General features: G+C 47.8%; 1 protein-coding gene across 4 annotated transcripts in view; it reads left to right on the forward strand.

Annotated features, from left to right (window-relative positions):
* FLOT2 (flotillin 2) overlaps nt 1-27,616 on the forward strand; it is a 309,213-nt gene that overhangs the window by 272,164 nt on the left and 9,433 nt on the right. For all 4 annotated transcript variants that reach the window (XM_078680086.1, XM_078680085.1, XM_078680088.1 and 1 more), the window contains exon 9: nt 3,399-3,582. In XM_078680086.1, the coding sequence (XP_078536212.1) occupies nt 3,399-3,582 (184 nt within the window). The remainder of the gene's footprint in view (nt 1-3,398; nt 3,583-27,616) is intronic.

Here is a 27,616-nt window from a genome sequence, read left to right on the forward strand (position 1 = left end):
TGTAATAAAATCCAAATTATGGAAAAGAAATTTATAAAGCGCCTCCTATCTGTCCCATCCGGCACCTCAAACATTTTCTGTCACACTGAGGTGGGCCTTGAATTTGTGAGCGACACTATCCATGTCTCCCCCTTGCTGCTATGGAGCAAGGTTTGGAGTTCTGAAGAACTGAAACTCACAAAGGAAATTTTGCAAGATTGCCTTAAGCTTGATCATCCTGCGGAGATCCCATGGTTACTATATGTCAGGGAAACCTTTCACAAGATAGGTTTGGGACATATTTATCTAAACCCCAAAACTGTTGGTAAGGAGACCAAACTAACAATTAAAGAGGCCTATCGTACCAGGTTAGGTATGTTGAGAAATAGTGAGAGTGTGGTATATGATAGGGGAAGGCTGCAGCAGCAGCCTTACCTATCATACATTATGCATACCCAATGGCGCTTTTACTTGACCAGGTTTCGCCTTAACACACTGCATTTTATTTTTGCTTTTCCAAAGCAAGTGGGGTGGTGTGAGAGACTACCCCCTTGTCCCTGTAACAACAAAGTTTCACAAAACACTCTGCATCTCATTCTTTTTTGTACCCTGTATAAAGATCCAAGAAACCGATTTATTAAGCCTGTCTTGTTAACTCTTGGATCTCGCTACTACAAAGAAGGATATGAATATTTATTGTCCTTATCAACTCCAGCTATATGTAGTGCTGTGCTTAGCTTTATTAGACTGGCGCTCACTATCGGAAATCGATATTGCTCAGCATTACTGGTAATCACCGATTATCTTTTGATTTACATCTAGTAGATCAGTGTATAGATTGGTATCCTTATGGATTGCACATGCACTTTACAATGATCTTTGTTCATATACGTGACCTTTTATCCTAAATGTATCCTAAATGTATTGTAAATTTAATCTGGATATATAATATGTTTTATGGATGTCAATATAACTGTATGGTCTTTTTAAATTATTTGTGTAATGTGTAATGTTCCTCTTAATTTGTCTATACTTTTGATTCCTTTTTTGAATCGAAATAAAGTTTATTGACTCCGGGTAGAACTACCATAGTACTCAATGAAGGAAGAGCTTTATTTTTTCACTCTTTTATGTTAAAATCTGATTCAAATCTATTCTTATTTAGAACGAACGATCCCAACTACTACAAGAGAGTCAAATTTAAGACAGCCAGAGATATAACAAAGATATGGGGCAATATCCTACCTATCCTTCTGCGACACTAACTTTTTCCATTCGAACTTACCACTATGGGGAAACCCAGGCCTACCAAATATTTTTAATGATAACACTGGCCACCGATGGTCTAGACTAGGTATTAAAACCTTAGGGGACTTATATAATGCACAGGGTTTTATGGAATTCGACACTCTTAAACAATTATACAACTTATCTGAAAACATGAGATACAAATTCCTACAGATACACGATTTCCTGATCAATAAAAAACAAATCTTTGAAGTCCCAGAATCTCCAGAATCTGACATCTGGACTTGTTTATACTCATCAAAAAACAAATCTGTTATAAGCGAGACATACAGTACTCTTATCGCTATTAAACCTAACGATTGCAGCATACTGGCTGACAAATGGAGCAGAATACTGGGATTAAATATAACCTCCACACAGATAACAAACTCTTTAATGAATATTAACAAACGAGCAAGATCATCCAGCTTAAGACTTCAACAATTTAGAACAACATGCATGCTATATTATACCCCCGAAAAAATCTCTAAATGGTCTCATAACAACATTTATAGTGATCGCACGAAGTGCCCTAAATGTTCTATGGAGGCGGCAGACCTGACACATATGCTGTTCTCATGCCCAAATCTGAAACTTTTTTGGTGCGAAGTTGAAAATTTTTTGCATATGAAGCAGATACAGATACCAGCTCTAACAGCAGCATCAGTTCTATTAGATATATATATAGATCCACTTCCACATGCCGCCTTGATTACAATACTAATGTCCTGTGCTAAACTAACGGTGGCAAGAGCTTGGATCAGTCCAGAAACACCAAAAATTTGGGACTGGTGGACACTGGTAACCGAAATACACTCAATGGAGTTTGCTTTAGCAAATATTAGGGGTACAAAAGCAATGAAAAATTATGAAAAAAACTGGGGTACTTTTATAGAACGCTGATGTTATATCTCTGAAAAACTGTATTATTTGACAGCTGTTATTATATTTTGGAGATTGCTAACATGAAATTGCTACATCTGTTATGTATGATGGCCATTATATATATGTATTGTGTTTTATGTATTGCTATTACTCTTCTTTTTGTATTTTTCGTTCTCCTCTTCAGCCTGCTAACAATAAAAATCTTTAAAATAAAAAAAAAGAACTACCATAGTTGATAAAGCAAGGCTTCGCCCCATTCACTTCTGGTTACGACTCAAACAAACACCCGAGCTTAGTTGTTATGCTGTAGTCCTTCAAGATCTTAACAAACTAGATGTTTTAAAAAAAAATAGGGTGGTTCACCAAATTACAGGCCATGCTTTCTGCTATTGGCCTGGGAACCTTGTGGGATGTCTCTGACCCTAGTCACTTGCCTTGCAAAGAAAACGTAAAGACCCATTATTGGAATTCTATTTCGCAGTACTTGGAGTTTAATTGGATAGGCGTATACGAAAAGTATATGGAGGTCATTTTGGTACCAAGAGACAGGAAGCTCTACATACAATTTAGATTTGGCTTCCTCCCTGTGAATTCAGCGGGCTGGCAGCGTACAACTGAAGGTGCACAGCATTGTCCAGGATGCCCGGGTCCCTTGAGACGGTTGAACACATCTTCTTTGGGTGCCCTTTATACAATATCCCAAGATCTAATTGGTTAGTATCTGTAGGCTGATGCGAACCCGCTACCATCATGATGTATTCCGTATTTTAAAAACAGCTACTAAGCCATTAATAGTCTGCACAATGGCTAAATTCCTAGGGAAAATGTGGATCATTAGGTACTATGTACTGAAGAAGAGATAAAGCTTTGATCCATATAATTTTTAACTTGTTTTTATAAATTTTTTATTCTGTGTATCCTTCTGGTTTTATTGTTTTTAGCTGTCTAGTTACACGGAGTAGGATATTGGTCAATCTGCAGTTAGATCATGAATGAATTGCTGCTATATTTATTATATTTGTACATTTGCACTATCTAGCATTTGCACGATTTGTGGAACTCTGAAATTACTGTTTTAAACATTCACATTATAATTCAATTTGATATCCAATCTTGCTTAAAATTGTAATTTCACTATGTTGGTAATATATGAACATTCTACTGCTTGCACTTGCACCTTTATGGTCGCAATGACCGAATAAAGTATTTCTGGTTAAGGTTGTCTTTCACTTCAAATTTCTTGTTAGGGTGAAGCAAGTGCTCATAGCACGAGCAGAGGCTGAAAAGATCCGCAAAATTGGGGAAGCCGAGGCATTTGTCATCGAAGCGATCGGCAAGGCAGACGCTGAGAAAATGAGACTGAAGGCAGAGGCCTACCAGCATTATGGAGATGCGGCTAAGATGGCTTTAGTGCTAGAGTGCTTGCCACAGGTAACGGAAGGGATGTGTCGTGCATTAAACGCTTTGTTGGCATCTTCTGTACCATGCAGATCATATTTTTGAATCCCTGGAATTCCAGTTCAGCCTTTCATCCTCTATTGACTGGTAAATTGATTTCAATTAAATTAGTAAGTAATTAACAGCTGTTAGATACAGCCCGTAGAAATGTCAGAAGTGTGGTATGAAGCGCTATATAAAAGGCAAGTTATTACTACTAAACCAGGGTCTTCCACCACGTGATTGATTATGCTGCCATTCATGCTGGAGGCTGAATGGGACGAGGCAGAATTTGAAGACTTCTGAGAAAATAGAGCAGCAGACGCGCGTCTGCCGCCGTATTTTCCCAGAAGTCTTCACTGCAGCTCCTATCTCCATGGCTGAAAAAATAATCTGAGGGCTTGCACGCACACAAAGGGGGTTGTAGCATGACCAGGAGGATCGGGTTTTACACCACCCATTGGGTAAGATGAAAAAAATAAGATTGCACTTTCTGACTCCAACCACTAGATGGCGGGATATGCACAGTATTTGTATCTAGAAGAGTCAAACTGTAAAACTATTGCTACAGGTAAGTAACTAGTTTCTTCCATAATAGATTCAGTGTGTATAATCTATATGAAGGAAAAAAAGGAGAAGGATAGAAATAAGATTAAAAAATGCTGCCATTCGTAGAACATTAGAGCCATTGGCGGCAGCTATCCGCTTGCCTCTATGATATTATTCAACATAGGACAGTGGGCCAACCACTTCAGACATTAGCTGTGTTGCCTTATGAGTGAGTTCCTTTTTTTGATCACATGCACATCCACCAGGTAAACAATGTGCTTCAGGACCTGGACTGTTGGACAGCCCTTCAGTTTTTTATTCTTTTACTCTCATATCTTTCTTTCTCATCGTTTTATTTGCATTGTTTTAGAGCTTTACTGCTCCCAAGACAGTGCTAACAGGATGCTTGCTTGCCCATTTAGTTCACCTTCAGTGCGCCACATCTCGCAAGGCCACAACCTCCAGCCCAGGCAAACATCATGGAATGTTATTTCTCTAGTTACACTGTTTTACTATTGTAAGATATGCAACACATTGGTTTTAAATTTGGCAGGCATGCCAGAACTTCAAAACAACAAAACTCCATGTACAATACCATTACAAGTTGGTGACTTGCTGCTATGTTTTTTTATTGCATGCATATGCCTGCCATGTTGAGGCTGCAGCATGCTTTCTTCTTTTGTTCTTTTAATGTATCTTGTGTTTGTTGTCAAGTTTGTGTAAGTGGATCAGTGGAAGAATGAGTCAGTGGGTGGATGTATAGATGCATGAGTGGTAAGATGAGTGACAGAGTGCATCTCTGATGACTTTTTGAATGCTTTAACCCATCATTGACTGAGGGGACACTTTAATTCAAAAGACACACCTATTGGCTTTGTCAAAGCTCTGTTATTCTTTTCGGTGCCAACCAGAGGTTGATAATGCCAGTCCTGTATGATGTCAAATGTAATCCCACAATGCCCTAGTAGGTGGTCACTGTGTTCGTATTTTCCCCATACCTTGGTAACCTGTTTCTCATAGTGGGAAAGTTTAGTTACCTTGGTGCTTTACCATTTTTGCTTACCTGTACACTTTCACTGGGGGAGGTGAGGGTTTCACAGGTGAATCCAGAAAAGCCTCAAGTAGCAAAACTAATGTTACAGGTAAATAACTTTTTCCTTGTCACATATAAGCGTGCCTTGAAGGAACACCCTGGGGAGATTGAGTATGTGCAGTGTCTTATCAGATAGTAAAGATGAAGATGAAATCCTGTGTAGGACACTGGTTGATGTTGAGTCGGAGGTGGCTGCAGGACACCCTGCTGGTACCGAACATCGGTTGGAGTATCTCTAAATCAATCGTAATTGGGGGTCCAATGTTAATGGTCAACTATTGATACTACTAAGCTTTAACAAGGGTGGAAAGTTTCTCTCTTGAGCCCTGCGTTGCCTAGAGGTGGTCAGTGATGTGATGATACTTGAGCTCATTCAACTATTAGATGGGAATCACAAAGGGACTGTTCTACCAAATGTATAGTAATTGTGAGTGTATAATTCTATTGGCCCATTAGGATTATTCTTCTAGAGCACCAGCTTACTGGTAAGTTATTCTAACTGGAAAGTGAGATTCACCTGCAACATAGTCCCAAGCTCATCTGTATAAATGTAGGTAACAGATACAGCTCTTAGACATATTTTTATTTGTAATGTCTGTCCCTAAAACAAATTGATTTAGTTGATTAATTTTGAGTACGGTATAAAGCCCAGACTTCTCTAGGATACTGAGAAAACTAAGCTAACCAAAGAGCAGGCAGAAGTATATGGTGACAATCATGTGTGCAGTTATCAGATTGTGCCTTGTAACCCATAGTAATCCCACCATTTCCCCAGACCTTTTTGTGTTTAAGGGCACCCATGTGCATCATAGATTGGCTCCTCTAGTTTTGCACACCAGTCCATAGCTGCGCGCCTTCCTGCCACCATGGGTGGGTCACTGAATTCCACAGTTGAGCTATGTCCCTATTGGCGACCAGTGTCACCAGGTCCTCCATTAAACCAAGTAAAGTAGTACCCGGTGACAAGTAAATAGGTTGATGCAGTACTCTGACCAGTGCTTGGAAGATAAAGGACCAGTATCTCCCAATCATCGGGCAAGACCAGGTCACATGAAAGAAGCCAGCTTCTTCTGTGTTGAACCTGGAGCATGTAGACGATTGCCGTCGTCCTACCCTCCAAAGCTTCAGTGGTGTCAGATGTGTGGTATGTGAGAAATTCAACTGGATCAGGAATAACCTACGGGATATAATCAATGCTCCAGGTGCCATGAGGGCTGCAATCCATTCACTATCTTAAAAGGGACCAACCCATGATTCTCAATGGACCCTCAGAGGGGTGAATAAGTCATGCGAGTTTTTGACAAGGCATCTGTAAACACAAGAAATACCACCTTGTCTCAGGGGACCCATGAACAATTTGTCCTCCAGAGCTGTACTCAAGAGCCTTCCCGATGTAACTCTTGGTGAGAGGCCAGGGCATGGCGGAGTTGCAGGAACCCGTAAAATTGGAACCAGTGTAGATTGAAGTCTGCCTCATATGTGCTGCCTGCCAAACGTCCCCTAGTCTGGAGTGGTCTATGAGGTCTAATGAGTCAAACCCCACCAAGTAAACTTAACCAAGTGCCCCTCCAAAGGGGGGGTCAGCAGTGTAATATTGCCCACCCACCCAGTCCGGCGTAATGTCGATCTCCACTCTACAAACACGATTCTAGTGAGGTGAAGGAATTCCATAAATCCTGTCCACTTGTGTCCCAGACTAAAGACATTAGTTCAACCTTGTAGGCCATGTGGCCCCCACCTCCATGAAGCTTGTTGTTAAGGACCACCAGCTGAGAGGCCTAGTAGTACAGATGCAATTCTTCTGCCACTAATCCCCTGTCAAAGGTAGATTGTACACATTTCCCAAATATGAGTGGCACCCTACCGGGCCAAAGAAACTAACGCACTCTGTAGTTTGTATCCACATAAACCAGTGTTTGGAAAGGGGGTGTGGAAAGTTTTGCAGGACATGTAAAAAGCGCAGTAAGACCATCGTCTTGAACAGAGCTACCCTCCCTAATAAATTGGATGGCAAGAAGTTCCACCTATCCAGGTCTGTCCACATTATACAAACTAGTGGCGTCAGTGACCAAGTGAATGTTGGGAGCAGTGATATAGAAATACCTAAGTAAAGGAAGCTCAGCCTGTGGACCGGTATATATGTGTGCCATATTGTATCCGTCAGGGTTCCAGTCAAGGGAAACCGAAATGGTTTGGACCAATTAACAAGTAGGCCTGAGGCCTGCCCATATTGTTCTAACTAACATATGAAATAGTCTTAGTTGTGTGGTCTCCGGACCGGAGATGAGGAGCAAGACGTCAACTGCATATAGAGATCTGATTTGTTATTCCTCCACCGGAAACTCAGGACTTGTGCATCACATCCCACCCGTGACGCCAGTGGTTTTATCACTAGGGAATTTTCGACATTAATAAATTAAAAGGTGTTCGGCCCGGTGAGCCGCTGTCAAAATGTCATGGCCGCCTGCACCCTACGGATGCATTGTTGTGTACTGTGTTGGGGGATAAAGCCACATTACTCTAGGTGAATCAGCTTGTGAATGAACTTGAGAAGTCTATTGACTAGGACCTTGGCATATATTTTGAGTTCACTATTGATGAGAGAGATCAAGCAATAGGATGCACACTCCTTAGGGGGGCGTTCAACTTTGTGGAGAACCAATATAGCTGCTACGTTCAGCCCGTCTGGTAAGTAACCTTTTGCTATGGCTTTGTTGTATAGGCCCAGCAGCTGGGGAAGGAGGGACCTGCGTAGTTTCTGGTAGTATTCAACCAGGAATGTTGCTTGCTTTTACATTTGTAAAGCGCCTGGTTACACTGAGGCCAGTGTGTCCCCGCGCTACGGTAGCAATAAAACCAGCAGCAGCAAGCAATTAACAGAACAATAATTAAGGAGCCGGGAATAGATGCATCTTCAGACCTTTCCTGAAGATGGGTTCAGAACACTCCAGCCGGAGTGCCTGAGGAAACGAATTCCACAACTGGGCTGCTAGATAACAGAACGAAAACCAGACTGGGAGGGATGAAGAAGGTTGTTGGTACAGATATGTGCAGTGAGCTGAGTGTTTACAATCTTTTCCGCAACCTTTGCAAAATATGGAAGCAGATTTATATCTCCCAGCACCAGTAGCTTTTCGTACTGGAGAGCTGGTTGAATGTGATAGTCAAAAAGGCTGGGTATGAAACGTGAATGTAGTCCCGGGGGTCTATAAATCAATAGCCCCTTCATAACATAGTTAGTGGCTAGCCTGATACTGAAGAAACCAGCCTCACTATCAGCTATGTCAGCAGGTACAAGAGAACACCGAATATCATGCTTATGGATGATTTCAGAATTTTAGGCGCAGAGTCAGCATCCAGCCATGTCTCATTAAGAAAAATATCATCGGTTTGACCCTCCGATAATAGGTCGCATATCTCAATTCTGTGCTTTCCCAGGGATCTACAATTAATTAGCGCTAGCCTAAGTACTGGGCTTCCCTTCCTGATGTCTACTTGTTCTTCCGCCCTAAATGAGTAGTAGTTACATTGCCAGCCCTCCCCTCCAACATTAATGCTGTGCTTACATTTAGTATCCAGAGTTGGACAGAGAGCGCGGAGGCTCTGGGAACTATAATGGCATCTCGAACCAAATCCAGCAGGGGTTCTAGCCCCTAGCCCCGGTCGGCCGCAGACAGGCTTGCCTTTGGCGCAGCCTCTGGGGCATGTTGAATTTAAAGCAGAGCCCTCCCAGCAACTAGACCGCTGCTCTCCCTAACCGGAAGTACCTGTCTCTGTCTCCCCCGCCCTCCGCACAACGGCAAACAACGCGTCGGACCGAGGCAGGGAGACCAGATGATCGAGCACAGGTAAGCGTGGCACTCTCACATAGACTCCACACACCCAAATGTTTTAAAAAGCAGAGCAATGCCCAAAAATGAAAATAAAGTTTTTAAAAAGATGTTACTGTTGTCCAAATTGAACCGCGAGCGGACTAGGAGCACTGCCACTGCCCTTCGTCTACAGCGCGGCCGCTAAGGCAAGCCAATTTTAAAGCAGAGCCCTCCCAGCAACTAGACCGCTGCCCTCCCCAACCGGAAGTACCTGTCTCTGTCTCCCCTGCCATCCGCACAACGTCCAACACCGCGTCGGACCGAGGCAGGGAGACCAGATAATCGAGCACAGGTAAGCGTGGCACTCTCACATAGACTCCACACACCCAAATGTTTTAAAAAGCAGAGCAATGCCCAAAAATTCAAATAAAGTTTTTTAAAAGATGTTACTGTTGTCCAAATTGAACCGCGAGCGGACTAGGAGCACTGCCACTGCCCTTCGTCCACCATGGAATCCATAAGGGCCCTGCTTTTGGCAGGTTTTATGTTGGAGAGAGCTACGTATATCTCTTCAAGGGTAATCTGTGGTTGTAGCTCAGCACTGTAAGGTGCTCAGTGGGGCGGTAAACTCTCTTAGGGCCTTCACGTTTCACATATAGGGAGCTGGAGTATTCCGCAAACAGTGACGCAATTACTCAAGCATCAGTGACTCATGGGCTGGATCCACAATGTTCGGTATCGCCCTCTCCACTGTGCTGTGTGTATGGCTAACCAATAGAGGAGTTTGCTTGATTTGTTCCTTCACCTGTGTCCTGAGTGACTACACATAGCCCTCATTCGGGGCGAAGTTCCTGTGAGAGGAGATCTGTGTAATCTCCGGATTTGGCAGTTACCATGCGTTAAGAAGCCATATAGGGAGTTCAGAGGACTGAGTTCCCTCCCAATTCTCCAGTATTAGGGTGTCTTTCATAGATTCACATGCTTGAATAATTCCCCGTCGTCGTAGTGGGAGTCCCACGGTACATAAATAATAGTCAGAAACATAAATATATAAAATATAGACATATATATATATATACATATAAAATATAGACCTATATATAGATATCGAAATATACATAATAAAAAATAAAACCTTAAAGTACCACAGAACAACATTGGTCCATAGAAAGCATTGAGGCAGAAATCACTTTAGTAACATATCCATGTCATTATAATAGTCCACATTCCAGCCATTCAGACTGTAGCACCCTCTAGAACCTTCTCCTCAGAAGCTCAAGCCCTCAGATTTTCTACCTCACGTCGTGTGAAGGGAGTCTCCCTGAGCTTTGCTCAGTTTTCTTCATCTTCAAACCTTCAGAACTTCTAAACCATGTCTTCAACTAAGAAGTCTTTATTCCGACCCTGTTCTGCCTATGGAAAACTTCGTCTTTTCTCTGAGGACCCTCATAAAAAATGCATCTACTGCTTATACCCGGATCATGAGGTGAGGAGCTGCAAATTTTGCAGAAAATTTTCTTCTAAGACCCTAAAGGATAGAGAGGCCCGTCTCCTTCTGTGGCTACAGAAGTTGAAGACTTCAGACAACCCTGTGTCTGATGTAGGGAGTGTGTCTTCCTGCCATTCCAAGACCTCTCTGAAGCGTGGGTCTGAGACTGAGATTCCTTCTCCTTTTCTAAAAAAGAAGAAGCTTGTGGACGCTCCAAAGTCCGTCTCCCCACGGGATCTGCCGGCCTCTACACCTGCGGGACCTAGTTCTCTGGCGTCGCAGATCCACAATGTGCCCTCGTCCACCACGAGTGCCAGCTCGTCGACGACGACGAGATCCATCGAAGTTTTACCTACTTCGTCGACCAGCACTCTGTCGATGATGACGTCTACATCGTTGACGATGGTCCAGGAGGTCCGGCCTATCGCGTCCATTGTTAAGATTTAATCGACGGCGAAGAAATCCTTCTCGTCGACGGCCCCTCCGAAGCGTCATTCGTCGACGAAGACTTTGTCGACGCGTCATACCTCGTCGACGCTACCTGTTTAGTCGACGGTGCCCTTGTCAATGTCGAGTACCCCGACAACGACAGCTTCGTCGACGGTGGCTCCGTCGACGCTGAAGACTTCGTCGACGGCAGCAACATCTTCGTCGACGGCACCCTCTTCGTCGATGCCTGGAACATCATCGACGAAATCCTCAATGACAACTTCGACGACGGGACCGTCGTCGGCGCATTATTCTTTGGCGACTGCAACCGCCTTCACAGTGGCGACAGCTAGAACTGTTAAACGTCCTGCTCCGTTGGCTTTGAGCCCTGTTCAACATGGATCAGGTCCACCTGCTCAACTATTTGCGTCTGCAGAGGAGGACTCTTCAAATGGCTCATATGCAGATGACACCTTTCATGCTGCACGTAGCCCGTCAGAGCTACATATCAAATACCAGGACTATGATGACGATGAGCGAGAGTCACACGTCTCAGTTTCAGATGACCCATGTGATGCTGACTGTGATGTTCCTATGGCTCAGTTGCCTGTGTCTATGATCACCAACCTTCAACATATGCTGGACGATTATAATCGTCGTTTTCCACCTTTCCACCTTCTTCGCAGGCCTCTCCACCACCTCCTACAATACAGGCGCCACTTCCGGTTGCACCGGCCCAGTCACAGGTTCCTCAGTGCCCTGATACTGATGGTGACAATCGCAACGATACGGACCAGGATGATGATGCTGTCCTAGCGGATTGGGACAATTACCAGGCTCAGACTCCGTCCCATCCTATTGCCTCTCCTCTGCCTTCTCCTCCAGTGGACATTGGAGGTTTTCACCTTTTGATGGCGAGAGCCGCGAAGCTTTTCCATTTGCCTATGGTTGTCAGACAGGAGGACTGTTTTCTTTATGACTTTAAAGATCAACCTCTAAAACAAGTGCATGTCATTCCTATTATTGATTTCGTCTGGAAGAAAGGACTTAAACTCATGTAACGGCCTAATTCTGACCCTGCCGTACTCCCACGCCTAGACACAAAATCATAAGGCTCCAGAAGACTCGACTGCCTGCCTTGTTTCTCAGCTGAAGCCAGACTCTGTAATTACGCAGGCTGCCCAAAAGAGGTCACGCAATCCGGCTTCTCCTTTAACATCCCCGCCGGACCAGGAAGGTCGTCGCCTGGATACCATTGGCAAAAAGTTCACCACTATGGCTGCGACTACGGTCAGGGCGGCAAATACCTTAGCCATCCTCTGCCGATACGACCGACAAATGTGGTCGTAGATCGCAGCTTTGGTCGACCTGATTCCTAAATCCTCCAGGGCGGAGGCACAAAAGATCCTGCAAGAGGGCGAGAACATTTCATCGGAAATCATAGACTGCGCAATCGATATTTCCTCTACGGGCTTCAGACAACTGGCAGGCGCTGCAGTCTTAAGAAGGCAAGGCTGGCTTAAAACTACGTCCTTTCGTCTTGAGGTGCAAGCTAAAATACTCGACTTGCCCTTTGATGGAGAATCCCTCTTCGGCAAGCATAAGGACGATGCCTTGGAGTCCATCAAGGATACGGACACTGCTCGCGCCCTAGGCTCTCTCCAATACCGGAAGCGTCCATTTCGTGGAGCACGTGGCAGGGGCACGTCCTCCAATTTTGGCGGCTCCTCCCAATACCGCTCCTATGGTGAGAACAGACAACGTTACACCTACCAAAATCAGACTAGACAGACTGATTCCAGACCATATAGGAGGAAATCCGCCTACAGAGAAGGTAACTCCTCCAAAAAACAATGACTTTCTAACCGCCAAGTCTTATCCTGCTCTGAAGATTGGAGGTCGAATCTCCCAAAACTTTTACAATTGGTCAAAAATAACGTCAGATCGTTGGGTCTTAGATGTGGTTTCAAGAGGCCACACTCTCAAATTTCTCAAGTTTCCTCCCAACTGCCCTCCATCCGGTCCTCCTCCAGCACACTTGAAGGAACTGTTTGCACAGGTTGCAGTTATGATTCAAAAAGGAGCAGTCGAAGTGGTTCCTCGATTACAACAAGGGACGGGCTTTTATTCCCGATTTTTTTCTTATCAGAAAGAAATCAGGAGAGTGGCGCCCGATATTAGACCTCCGAGCACTCAACAAGTACATCAAGTCCCAAACATTTCGAATGCTGACTCTGTTGGAAATCTTACAGTTCCTCAACCCCGAGGAGTTTCTCTCCACAATCGACCTCCAAGATGCCTACTTTCATGTGCCGATCCATCAAAGACACAGAAAGTACCTCCGCTTCAAAGTAGGATCAAAGCACTTCCAATTCAAGGTTCTACCTTTTGGCCTTCGTTCCGCTCCAAGGGTCATCAAAAAGATCATGGCTCCAGTAGCGGCTTATCTACGCATACAGGGCATTCAAATGTACCCCTATTTAGGTGACTGCCTGATAAAGGCCCCAACCTTTCTCGCAGCACAACAACACACTTAGACTTGCCTGTCAGTCTTCAACAACTTGGGTCTTTCCATCAACTACGAGAAGTCGCATGTCCTTCCGGCACAACAAAGAGTCTTTCTGGGAGCATTAATCGGCACACATCTAGCAAAGGTGTTTGTTTCGCTAGAGCGCCGAGCTCGCATTGCCAAATTGGTGGCTCTTCTACGCTCAAAAAAGTCTGCTTCTGTCCGGATATTAAAATCCTTTCTGGGCATAGCCTCGTCCTGCATACCGTTGATCCCCAATTGCAGGTTACGAATGAGAGTACTCCAAGAAGAATTAGACAAACAATGGCGGCAAGTCTCAGGAACGTTCAACGCCAAGGTCTGCATGACCCCTCGCATTCAGGAAGCGTTGGAATGGTGGGCTCACCCTCCCAACATTGCACCAGGGCGAATGTTTCAGGAAACAGCAGCCACGCTTACCCTCACTACGGATGCTTCCTTAGAGGGTTGGGGCGCACACCTCGAAGGGTTGCCAGTCAACGGCAAATGGACTGCGGATCAACGCAGGTGGCACATCAATCGCCTGGAACTCTTGGCCTTTTTTATCGCCCTGAAATACTTCCATCTGCTGGTGGAGTGAGAGTCACTGTTGGTGCGTACGGACAACACCACCAGTATGCACTACCTCAACAAGCAAGGGGTTACAAAATCTCTTCTGCTCTCCCGACAGGCACAGCAGATCTGGGAATGGGCAGTACACCATCGAGTTCATCTGACTGCAGTTCACGTACCGGGCATCTCCAACGCCCTTGCAGACTCTCAGCAGATCTGCCACGGACAACCACAAGTGGGAACTCCATCAGCCAACTCTGGAGTATGTCTTTCCCCAGTGGGGCCATCCGGAACTAGATCTTTTTGCAGCGCCACTCAATCGCAAATGCCTACGCTACCCAAGTTGGCATCCCCACAAAGGGTCGAGCGGGAATGCATTTTCGATCAACTGGTCGAAAAAATTCGTATACGTTTTTCCGCCGATCCCTCTTATACCTCGCCTCCTGCACAGAATGAGAGCACAACCGTGTCACATCCTGTTAATTGCGCCCAGGTGGCCGTGCCGACCATGGTTCACGGACCTTCTTCTGCTTTCCCAGTGCAATCCGATCCCTCTTCGGCCCCTGCCTCACCTTCTCACCATGAACCACAGACAGATCTGCCATCCAGACCCGGCATCTCTCCAGCTTCACGCTTGGAACCTGAGTACCATGAGTTTGCCCATCTGAATATTACTCCTGACTGTAGAGAGGTCCTTGCTCATGCACGGGCTCCTTCAACCATCAATGGAATGGAAATGGAAGCGGTTTTGTGTTTGGTGCCACTAGGAAAACATTGATCCTATGCTCGCCACCCCTGAGAAAATCTTGCCCTTTTTCCTCCTTTTGGCGAAGTCGGGACTTTCACATTCCACTCTCAAAGTTTTCCTGGCTGCACTTTGACGCTTTCGCCATGATGGTTCCACATCTCTGTACTCCTCTCGGATCATTCGGCAGTTCTTTAAAGGTCTGTTCCGGATGTTTCCACCTATCCGGCGTCCTCCACCTCCTTGGCGCCTGAATCTTGTCTTGGCCCAGCTTCTCAAACCTCCATTCGAACCAATCCACTCAGCGGAGTTGAAATTCCTTACTTCGAAGGTTTCCCTCCTCCACGCACTTACGTCTGCCAGGCGAGTGAGCGACATACAAGCTTTTACCATTCAGCCACCATTTCTTCAGTTTTCAAAGGACGCTGTTATCCTACGTACAAACCCTAAGGTTCGAGGCATGTGGGCTGCTGAATTCATATCTATAGCATAGATCGCCGCCTAGTGTTGGGTCCGGATGATTGCACATTGTTGTCCTAGAAGAGTCTTTGAAGTATCACGAGATAGGTGGCTCCTCCCCTGGACTACAGTGCGCATGGGCATCGACTCCATCCTCAGATTGTTTTTTTCCACCATTGGGTTCGGATGTAATTTAGTTATCTCCAGTTCGGAATCAACATAAACTTTTTCGAGGCCAGAAGGCCCTTTTTCTACCGTCGGTATTGTTTGCGTTCGGTGCCCGGTTCTTTCCGACTCAGCTAGAGTCGGATATCCAGGGAGTCGAGTGACTCTTCGATGATCGAGGCCCAGTCGACGCAGCAAGACTTCGACGGCACGACATGGAACGTAGCCCGTTCACGAACTGTCCCGTGTGTGGATCGAAGTATCCCCACATTGACGTCCACCCGGTGTGCAACAAGTGCCTGTCGCCGGACCACGATGAAGCCAGCTGTATGGCTTGTTCCAGATTTCGTTCGAAGAAGACGATTCGGCTTCGGCACGCGGCGCGCCTGGAGGCCCGGCAGTCGGCCCCGGCACCGGTGGACATCTTCGACGACGAAGACGCAGACGAGCGCGATGTTCGGATGCAGATTTCACCTCCAGCGGTGGACATCGAATACGAATACGACACGGATGTCGAAGGCCACGATGTAGAAGAAGTCGTCGACGAGGTAGGAGATGACAATGAGGCCTATGGGGCCATGGAAGATAGCTCGGAGGAAGAGCTATGCCCCGTTCGAACAATTACAAAGGCTCAGGTCGAGGGATCGCCACACGGCCTTACCCAAGACCTTACACCAGCATCCACGGCCCCGCCTTCTGGCCCGGCAACGGACACTTCGGCGGAGCCACCATTGTCGAAAACGAAACCGAAAGTGAAACCATTGGTGTCGACAAAAGTGGTTGAGGCGCCATCGAAACCGAAGACGTCTGCTCCCCCATCGACGCCGTCGTCTTCCCAGGTGTCGGGGAAACCGTAGCAAGCCATCGACCTGGTCAAGTCAGGCGGAGGCGTCGTGCCGAAAATGGTCAAGGTCGTCGACCCGAAATCCAAGAAGGGCGTCGAGTCGGAGTCGAGCAAGGACGTCAAGCCGAAGTCCAAAAAGGGCATCGAGCCAAGGTCCAGCACGGGCGTCGAGCCGAAGACTGGGGTCCCGAAGCCAGTAGTCCAGGCCGTCGACCCGAAACCGCCGTCGTCGACGGCTGCTGCCACAGACAGAGAGCGTAGCGCCCCGAAGAAGGATGCTCCTACGCCTCGGACGGAGAAGCCCAAGTCCGCGATGCTCGAGGCTTCACCTGCTGGTGGACCGAGGTCGGCTGTCGGGTCGACGAAACCGTCCGCTTCCTTTACGAAGCAGGTCTCGGACTCCCTCAAACGCATCAGGGACAAGGCTTCAGCGGCGGAACCAAAAACACCTTCCACCCCGAAGCAATCTGTCCCAACGCCAATGTCTTCGACGCCAATCCTCTTCACGTTGCCGCCAAAGGTGGCGCCGAAGGCCTTCGCACCTCGGTCGGTGTCCAAGGACTCTGCTGTGTCGAAGCCTACTCACTCGGCTGGGAGACACACTAGAGACCCTGTTGCAGCATCTTCCCGACCAATATAAAGAGGCAGGGGAGATGCTTATCCTGGAAGGGAAGCTCATCTCCAACGCTTCCATTAAGTGTGCACTAGACGTCGCGGACACTGCGGCCAGGGCGATCAATACCAGTGTGATGCTAACACGTCAGGCATGGCTCAGAATCTCCGGCTTTAAGCCGGAAATACAAACTACCATCCTTAACCAGCCGGTGAACCCTGACAGATTATTTGGTCCTGAGGTGGACACCACCCTGGAAAAAATAAAGAAGGATACTGAGACTGCTAAGTCCATGGGGGCTTTACAGTCCCAACAGTTTCGAGGGAGCACTTTTCGTCGCTCAGGCAATAGGGGTGTTACCAGGGGCCAAATGTCCCAGCAAACCCAATTTAATAAAGGTGGGGCGCAATCCTCTTACACCAAGCAGAGTAGAGGAGGTTACCGGGGCAACAGCGCCAAGGGCAGAGGCAGGGGCAACAACAACTCCCGTTCCTCCGCCTCCAACAAACAGTGACGCCCTGTCACTTTCCCCCCCGACCATACACCTGTCGGGGGAGACTCCAGCAGTTCCTGCCGGTCTGGAAATCCATCACCACAGACAGGTGGGTCAGGAAACTTATCCAGTTCGGTTATTGTTTGGAGCTAACATCCACTCCACCCAACATACCACCAAGACACCGTCCTATGTCCACAGAGCATTTGCACTTATTGCAGCAGGAGGTTCTTGTCATGCTGCAAGAGGGCGCAATAGAGCTCGTGCCAATGGAGGAAGAAGGCACAGGGGTGTATTCCCTGTACTTCTTAATCCCAAAAAAGGACGGGTCCCTCAGACCTATTCTGAACCTCAGGCCCCTGAACCAGTACATTCTCTCAGAACACTTCCACATGCTAACTCTGCAGCAGGTTCTTCCGTTGCTCAATCAGGGAGACTTCCTCGCAAACTTGGATCTCAAGGATGCTTACTTTCACATTCCACTCCATCCATCACACAGGAAATACCTCATATTCACCATTCAGAATCGGCATTATCTTTTTTTTGTTGTTGTTTTTTGTGAACCTTTATTGGTAGCAAATACGATTACAAGGATGGGCCTACAACCATCACGGCCGGCCGCTAGAAAAATCAGACATTGCAAGCATTACGTATAGTGGCAACAGTTCAGAGCGTAAGGTAATATCAAAACAGTACAGAAGTTGGAAGTGAACACAGCAGCTCGAGTCAGGATGGAAAAGGTTCATTTTCAAATAAAGAACTAAGAAAAGGTGTCGCACAGTTACTCCCACTCTCGCGATAGTATACGAATCAGGATATTAAGAACAATGACAATACGGGGGGGGTCCCCATCAGGGGGTAAAATACAAATGGCAGGAGAAGTGGAAACACAACCCCATCATGCAACTAGTCTAAACCCCGCCCTTCCGCTCCAAACACTCCGCAGGAAACATGGGCAACGACGACACTTAAAAGAGAAGAAAGACTAAAGGGCCATTTAAACAAATACTGATCTAACACCCAACCCGCAACCCCCCACCCTGCACACCCGCAGAAGGCCATGGCCCACCCCCCAGCCGCGTGCCTGTCGCCCAAAGAGAACCAGAAATATAGAAAGATAGGAAAGGGAAGAAGAAAAAGAAAATAAAATATAAGCGGAGGAGGGCCCACATCACGCCGCCCGGCCCCGCCCATTACCCCAACACTACAGAAATCCCACGAAGGAAGCAATACCACGAGGAAAAATAGCAAATCACGAGCATAAAAACAATGAAATAGCAGTCGAAGATACCCACTGCATCGTTTAACAGTAATAGAGCAGATAAGTCGTAAGCCATCTCATCCCTGACCCTGTCTGTCGGTGATACTGCCCGAAGTCCTCTCAGTAATCAATGTGGAGCACAGTCTTGAGGGTCCAAACAGGATGAGCGGGCCCGGAAGGGACGAGGCCATAAAAAGGCATAATAATCTAAATCCATCCCAATATAGATAGTGAAGATCAGGCAATAACAACGCCGGTCCCATGAACTTCCCAAAGCTGGCAAGAAGTAGCAAGATCCAGGAGATGAAAGTCAAACAATCCGGCCACTGCCGCGATACATCCAGGCCAGTCCAAGGAGGAAAGCAACGCTCCACCTCCAACCGCCAGCCGGAGATGTGTCCCAGGGATATAGCCATACAAGCAGTCCAGACAGGTCGCACGGGCACAGGAGTCCAGTCTCCAAACGGCCCAGAGGGCACTCGAAGATCCAAGACCACCTCCATGATGGCAGTATCAAGTTCATTGGCCAACCCCTGAAGTAGAACCGCAGCCTCCACAGACAGCGAAACAACAATGGCGTCAAGCCGTACACCTAGATCATGGGCGTGACAATCAATGGTTTCGTGCAAAACTGTTATGGCAGCCAACACGTCCCGGGGTGTGAACTCTGTCGCGCGTTGCAAGTATCTCGGCTCCATCTCTGTAACAGCCGCCCGGTCTGGACGTGAGCCGTGAAGAAGGGCACCAGCCGCCATCTTAATCCAATCAACACCGTCCCTCTTCACATATTCAGGGACCAGGCCTCACTGCGAGGGCACAGCAAGATGTGTCCCCTGGTCAAACGGATTGTGGGACAGGGTCCAGAAAGGAGAGCCACCAAAAGGCTAAAAGTCCCGCCGGACCCCGGGAGCCGCCCGCCTATGTCGGGGGCGATCTCTGGCTATACCCGGGCAACAAGATTTGGGGAGGGGGCAGGAGCCAAGCGCCCCCTCCGAGTCCTCGCCACCACACCGCCCCTCGGGGGCCTCCGTCAAGCGGTTCGGGGTTTCACCGCAGGCAGCGGTCTTTCAGATCAGCGGCTCTCACTGGCAAGGCTCCCCTCCGCCATCAACGGTCGTTGGCGCTGCAGTTGCGGCCGGAGGCCCCGCCTAATCAACGCCCCGGTCTCACCATCGCGTGGGCCGCAAAGCAGTCGGGGAGAATTCCCGGGATCGGCGGCATGCAGGAGCTCCGGGAGCGAACGGTAGGTGCTCGTTGTCTTTCCTTGATCAAAGTATGCCTCCGTGGGCCAGGATATGCGGCAGGATAAACGTGTGGGGAGAGAGGGCTCGCGGAGCCGAGCTACTATGCGACCATTTCGGATGCCTGCTTGGCTCCTCCCACCCAGAATCGGCATTATCAATTCAGGGTCCTTCCTTTCGTAGTGACCACAGCCCCCAGAGTGTTCATGAAATGTCTGGCGACAGTGGCTGCGCACCTCAGGAGACGGAACGTCCATGTCTACCCGTATCTGGACGACTGGCTGGTTCAGGCAAAGTCAGCCCAGCAGTGCGACGACGACATGTCCCACACCATTCACCTCCTTCACGGTCTGGGCTTCTCTCTGAACTATCCGAAGTCGCACCTTCAGCCAGCCCATGTGCGGCAGTATCTCGGCGTGACGATAGATACTCTGGCGGCCACGGTTCAGCCAAATTCAGTGAGGATCGACAACATCCAGTCGCTAATCAAGAAGTTCAGACCGCAACACTCACTCCCAGCGAGAGTGTTCATGCAGTTGATAGGCATGATGGCCTCCTGCATCTTCATAGTCCCGCACGCACGGCTACATATGCGTCCGCTCCAAGAATGCTTGGCACATCAGTGGACTCAGGCTCAAGGACAGTTGAACGACATAGTGTTGGTGACCAGTCGGGCATACAACTCTCTGCATTGGTGGAATCCACACAACCTTTGCAAGGGCCGACTGTTCCAAGAGCCTGTGCCACAGATTATCCTGACGACGGACGCATCTCTCCAGGGATGGGGAGCTCATGTGCTCCACTACACGGTGCAGGGTCTATGGACAACGCAGCAAAAAAAAAGATGCACATCAACTATCTAGAACTGATGGCAATCTTCATGGCACTAAAGTCCTTCAATGTACATCTGTGCAACAAGGTCGTGTTGATCCGGACGGACAACATGACGGCCATGTACTACATCCAAAAGCAGGGAGGTACACACTCTCCACAGTTGTCTCATCTGGCTCAGAGCATGTGGAAGTGGCCCATTCAGAGGAACATCTACCTCATGGCGGAACACCTCCCGGGCAAGGACAATCAGATGGCGGATCTGCTCAGCAGGTACAGCCACCAGATGCACGAGTGGGAGTTACATCCATCAGTGCTCCGCCCGTACTTCCAGCAGTGGGGTCATCCAGAGATAGACCTGTTTGCCACAAGGGAAAACGCAAAATGCCAAAGCTTTGCCGCCAGGTTCCCGCACCCACAGTCGCAAGGCAATGCGATATGGATGAACTGGTCAGGCAGATTTGCGTACGCTTTTCCCCCAGCACCTCTCATACCGCTGGTGCCTCGAAAGCTAAAGCAACACTCGATGACACTCATCCTGGTTGCTCCAACGTGGGCACGCCAACCATGGTACACCACGTTTTTAGAACTCTCCGTGGTACCGCATCAAAGGCTGCGCCTCACACCCAGGCTCTTGACGCAGAACCATGGCGACATTCAGCATCCAGATCCGCAACAGCTCAATCTGGCGATCTGGCTCCTGAGGTCTTACAGTTTGGCTACCTTGATTTGCCTCCTGAATGCATGGACATCATCCGAGAGGCAAGAAAGCCCACCACTAGAGCCTGCAATGCAGCAAAATGGAAGTGGTTTGTCATTTACTGTACAGAACATCACATCAACCCGCTAGATGCATCCATTCCTAACATCATCTGTTACTTGTTACATGTTTACAAATGCAATCTAGCATATGCTTTCATTCGGATACACTTATCCGCCATCGCGGCTTATCTCCAAAACAGGCAGCATCTCTCTGTTTTCAGGGTGCCTGCCATTAAAGCCTTCCTAGAAGGGCTGAAGCGGGTCATCCCCCCAGGACCCCACCAACTCCTGTTTGGAACCTCAATGTGGTCCTCACCAGTTTGATGGGCCCACCTTTTAAAGCCTCTACATTCATGTGAGATTCAGTTCTTAACATGGAAAGTGGTATTTCTCATTGCCATTACGTCTCTGCGACGTGTTAGTGAGCTACAGGCGCTCACTGTACAAGAGCCATTCATTCAAATTCACTCCAACAGGGTGGTGCTGCGCACTAACCCTAAATTTCTTCCTAAAGTGGTTTTGCAGTTTCATGTCAATCAGACCATTGAACTGCCCGCGTTCTTTCAGAACCCTGAGACGGTAGCCGAAAGAATGCTCCACACTCTTGATGTCAAACGTGCGTTAATGTACTACATTGATGGGACCAAAGACTTTAGAAAAACACAACAGTTTTTTGTTGCATTTTCAGCCCAGCACAAAGGCAACCCCATTTCCAAAGCAGGGATAGCCAGGTGGATCATTAAGTGTATTCAGATTTGCTACCACAAGGCTAAGCGCACTTTAACGGTCCCCCCCAGAGCCCACTCCACCCGCAAGTTGGGGGCTTCCATGGCGTTCCTGGGTAATATTCCTTTGGAAGATATTTGTAGAGCAGCCACATGGTCTACACCACATACATTTACTAAACATTACTGTGTAGATGTGCACTCAAAACAGCAGGCAGCTGTAGGACAGGCTGTTCTTAAAACACTTTTTCAGACTTCTGCAGCTGGCACAGGCGGCCGCCACAATGGCTAAAAAAAAATCTGAGGATGGAGTCGATGCCCATGCGCACTGTAGTCCAGGGGAGGAGCCACCTATCTCGTGATACTTCAAAGACTCTTCCAGGACAACAATATGCAATCATCCGGACCCAACACTAGGCGGCGATCTATGCTATAGATATGAATGTCAGCAGCCCTACATGCCAAGGACAGATGCATACTGGTAAGTAGCATATTCATTTATACCAAAGGTTTCATCAGACTTCCACCTTAACGAACCTCTACTACTCAAAACTTTTTTCCCAAACCCTCAGTCTCCCTCTGAGCGTACTCTTCATTCACTCGACTTGAAGCGATGCCTCAAATTCTACCTCCAAAGCACTGCTGGCTTTCGGAGGTCATACCAACTCTTTGTGGCCTATGGGCGGATGCGCAAAGGACATCCGGTCACTAAACATATCATCACTCGTTGGATTTCTTCTGCCATCAACGATCTGGCAAGCCTTTTTCTGCTCCGGTGCGAGCACACTCGACGAGAGCAGTATCATCCTCTACTGCCCTGTTTGCTGGAGTGCCTCTACATCAGATCTGCAGGGCGGCAACGTGGTCCAGCAGGCACACGTTCACGAGGCACTACTGTCTGGAGACAGCTACCGCTGCGGACGCTGCTGTTGGTCAAGCGGTGCTGCGAAATCTATTCAAATAAAGGTGAGCCTCTGTTGCTTCCCGCCTCCTGTCATAAAAGGTTTTCTGGTGTAATTTGTGCAATGTTTCAAATGTGTACTTATATGAATGACTCTACTTGTTATGGCTTACTGCTTTCTATTCTTATTCAAGCATGTGAATCTATGAAAGACACCCTAATACTGGAGAAGAACAAAAGTTACTTACCTGTAAACTGTGGTTCTCCAGTATTGGTGTCTTTCATAGATTCACATGCGACCCACCCTTTCTCCCCTCAGAGGCTCTCTTCTCCTCATGCACTCTTGGTCACTCTTGTGCTATGAAAATCTGAGGGCTTGAGCTTCTGAGGAGAAGGTTCTAGAGGGTGCTACAGCCTGATTGGATGGAATGTGGACTATTATAATGACATAGATATGTTTCTAAAGTGATTTCTCCCTCAATGCTTTCTATGGGCCCATGTTGTTCTATGGTACTTTAAGGTTTTATTTTTTATTATGTATATTTCGATATCTATATATATTTATATGTATATATATGTCTATATTGTATATATTTGTTTCTTACTACTATTTATGTACCGTGGGACTCCCACTTCGACGACTGGGAATTATTCAAGCATGTGAATCTATGAAAGACACCAATACTGGAGAACCACAGTTTACAGGTAAGTAACTTTTGTTAGTCTGGATTAGCACTAGAAAGGTGTCCGAAATCGGTTGGGGGAGGATGCAGGCACCCATGGTGTGGAGTAAATTGGTGTTGGGCTTGCGGATGGCCACCCCCCAGAAGCTCTCAGAGTGTCTGGCATGGTATAATCTTTTGGATCTGTATTGGGCCAGAAACAGACACCAGGTGCCCAAAAGGTGTCTGCTGTACTATTAGGATGTCTGGTGAATTGCTGTTCTACATTTAATGTGATCATTGAGGCCGTTATGACATTCCATGTCATAATTTTAAGCACCTCCATGGTATGAGATAATTTACATGTGGGGGTTGGGGGCGGCGAATCCCATGCACCAGGCTCTCTTCTGGCATCTCCCAAGTCACCCCATGGGTTGCGATTAACTCTCTATAACCACATGGAGGGATAAGAGGGTGATTGGTCGTAACTTCGGTCTGCACTGCTGGATGAATTGTGGCTAACAGGATTAAAAAAAACTACTCACAATAATCCTTCTCCCCCTACCCCCACCCCACATGTTCACCCAAAAAGCATCTGCCACCCCAACAAGAACAAAACACACAAGAAAATAACATTACTGGGGCAATCCAACTAGTTCGGCCCTCCTTAAACTGACTACAAGATTGACAACGAGCTGCTGGCAAGATAAGTCACATTCACTCATGGTGCGTTTCCTGGATGAGTCAGTCAGTCGGTCGCTCAGTATTGATCCCTTGAGAAGATAAACCAACAAGCAGCGTGAGGCCCTCCCTGTGAGGGGCTTGCGGCGTTGGCAGCCCTGCACTGGCATCTGTATCAGGAGCTGTCTGCCCCTGCGGAGGAGGAGACCCGAAGAACAATTGGTGCAAGTCCTCCTCCCAGCAGAACCCTTGCGTTTGTTGCGGCTCTAGGGATGGGCTCGGACCATCCTGAAGTGGCGGGTGCCAGGGCGGGGGAGATTTGCCATGCAGGGGCCGCCACTCCATTACCCATTCCCATGCCACTTCAGGAGTATCAAAGAAGAGGGATTTGGAATCATAAATGACCCTGAGCCTGGCCAGAAAGAGTGCAAATATGTAATATTCAGTGTCATCGGTTTCTGTTTGACAGCCTCAAACGATTTCCATTGCCTTTGAACCAGGCGAGTGTAGTCTAGAAAGATGAGGATCCTGGTTGATTGGAACCGAGCCATCTCTTTCTCCCAGACAGTAATAAGTATGCGTTCTCTGTACCTGTTTAAGATTTTGGCGATCAAGGGAAAAGGGGGCTGTGGGTGCCCCCGAGGTTGTTTGCCCACCAGGGATCAGTGGGCCCTCTTGACAATGAAGCAGGGCGACCGGAGCCTTTCAGGGATCCAGGACAAAATCCATTGTTCAAATAATTTTCAGGAGATGCCCCCTCGACCCCATCTGGAAACCCTATGAATCTTCAGTCATTCCGCCTGGTCCAGTTTTCAGCATCTTCTGTGCGATCCTCCAGGATGCGAGCTGTCGTTGTCCTGCGGCCCACCCCCTGCATTAAGTGTCGTGATGGACTCCTCTAGATCAGAAATCCGCCCCTTTGCTCCTGACACTTGGTCCACAGCATTGCGCAAGCCTTGTTGCAGGCGGGCAACATTGATTCCCAACTTCACCAATCTTAGTTTACAGCGCCAGCCGGGAGGCTTGAATGCCTTGTAGTATCTCGAGGCATCTGAAGAGCTGGGTTTCAACGCGGAAACACTGTGTTCGAGGCATGTGGGCTGCTGAATTCATATCTGTGCATAGATCGCCGCCTAGAGTTGGCTCGTGATACTTCGAAGACTCTTCCAGGACAACAATGTGCAATCATCCGGACCCAACGCTAGGTGGCGATCTATGCACAGATATGAATGTCAGCAGCCCTACATGCCAAGAACAGATGCATACTGGTAAGTAGCATATTCCTTATGCCGTCAGTTTTGGCGGCGTGAGGCCGTAAATTTGTCTATTTTAGTTTGTGCTCGAGTTGGAGGAGGTCCTCCTCGCCCCAAGTTTCGCCCAAGGATGACATAGGAGGTTGCGGCAGTAAGTCCACAGGTGCTTCTGCAGTGCAGCAGAAGCCGTGTTACGGTGTGCTTAAGTAGCTACTCCACGAAGCAGGATCCCCCTGAACCACTTGCACAAGTACCCGTCCGCGGTCCTGGCAGCTCAAGCAGTCTGGTTCAGGCCTGCGGCTACTATCCTTCTGACAGTGCAGAAGTTCTTGACTTGGCGCTCTAAGCTCCAATAGAAGTAGGCAGGCTGATTGATGTTTGCGGCGTCGGAGCAGGGGTCCCCCAGCAGCCATAGAAATCCATGTCTATAAGTGTTTTGGTGGGTCAGGGAGCCCATCCCCACTGATGGTCGTAGAACATCACTATTGCTTCCTAAGACACAGTGTGCCGTGTGTTCCCAAAGGGCTCCAGGATGAAAATTGGGTTGTAGTGAATAGAGTAAAGCAGGCACACACACCAGGGAAAACCAGGGTCGTCAACCTGCTTGCACAGGGAATTAATTGCCAGTGACCCTGGCAGCATGTGCAGCCTGGCCATCCGCTTGGTCTCCTCTGTGCGTTGCCCCCCCTCCCTCCACCACGGGCCAGTCTCCTCCAAGCCGGTACTTTCCCAGGCCACGGGGAGAAGCTGCGGAGGATAATAGGCAGTAGCAGCTGCTACCAGACACGAGTGGTGAGGCAGCGGGGTTTGGGAGGAATTTAAAAAATAAATACAGTTAGCTTTTTAGGTCTCGTCCTTTTCCATTGCGAAGCAATGGTAAATGGGGGAGAATTCATGTGCTCCATCGGATAGTCAAACCACCACTTTTGTCCGTGGCGTTTTCTTCGAGTGCACGTACAGGCACGCGCATTTGGCCCATACACTTTCATGGCCATCTGTTCCTGTTCCTAATGGCCCTCCCCCAGCACAGAGCGCGCATCGCTGCCGCACAGCACATCAAAGGGCTTCGCCCAGCGTGTGCTGTGCGGCTTCTCCTCCCCTAATTATGTGGCCGGCCGTACTTGTGTTTCCTGGCCGCTTCCCGGCCGCTCTTGTATTTAATTAGCAGCTTCTTTTGTAAAGCATCTACACTCCCACCCGTTCATCTCCCTCCTTCCCCTGTGGCCGGCCGGTGGCTGCTGGACACTGCGCTTCATGTTTGTTAGGGTATACTTTACAGATTACTTTACTTTACAGATGCCTCGCACACCACATCACCACATCAAATGCTTCTTCTCCCCCTCACTCACTCCTCATCCCCATATGCTCGCTCCTTCCCTCCCACTCTTTGAAATTGCTTTGCCGCCCCATGCCGTGCCTCTCACGCGCACAACACGCCATGCCCGCTTTCACTTTCTCCTCCCCCCGCTCTCCACAGCAATGCTAAGAGCTTGTTTTCATTGGGGCTCTTTTCTTAAAGTGCGAACAAAGAGACATTGTCGTGACAGTCCATACCGGTAGCTGCAGTGCGGCAAAAAGCATGTTTGCTTTCCTTTTAATATGAATGTTTTTATTGTTTGGGTCACTCGGTTCTCCCTCGTTCCCACTCCTAAAATCCCATGGCGAAATCTGTTGTCTGATCAACATTTGTATTTCTACAGTACTCGGTGACTAGTTGGACTCACACGTTTTGCGTGTAGAGGAGTCTGTTGTAAGTAATCTATGCATCAACTTTTAACACGTGTTCACAGAAGTTGCACTGTTTGTCAAGTGACTTAACAGCACTGCTGCCTTTTACACCAATATTTTTCATTCGTGAGATGGTAGCTTTGCTTCATTTGTTGAACATACTAGTGAATAACTTCATTGTGCGATTGCCTC

This window comes from Lissotriton helveticus, chromosome 3_1, assembly GCF_964261635.1.
Source record: "Lissotriton helveticus chromosome 3_1, aLisHel1.1, whole genome shotgun sequence".
In the NCBI taxonomy this organism is placed as follows: Eukaryota; Metazoa; Chordata; class Amphibia; order Caudata; family Salamandridae; genus Lissotriton; species Lissotriton helveticus.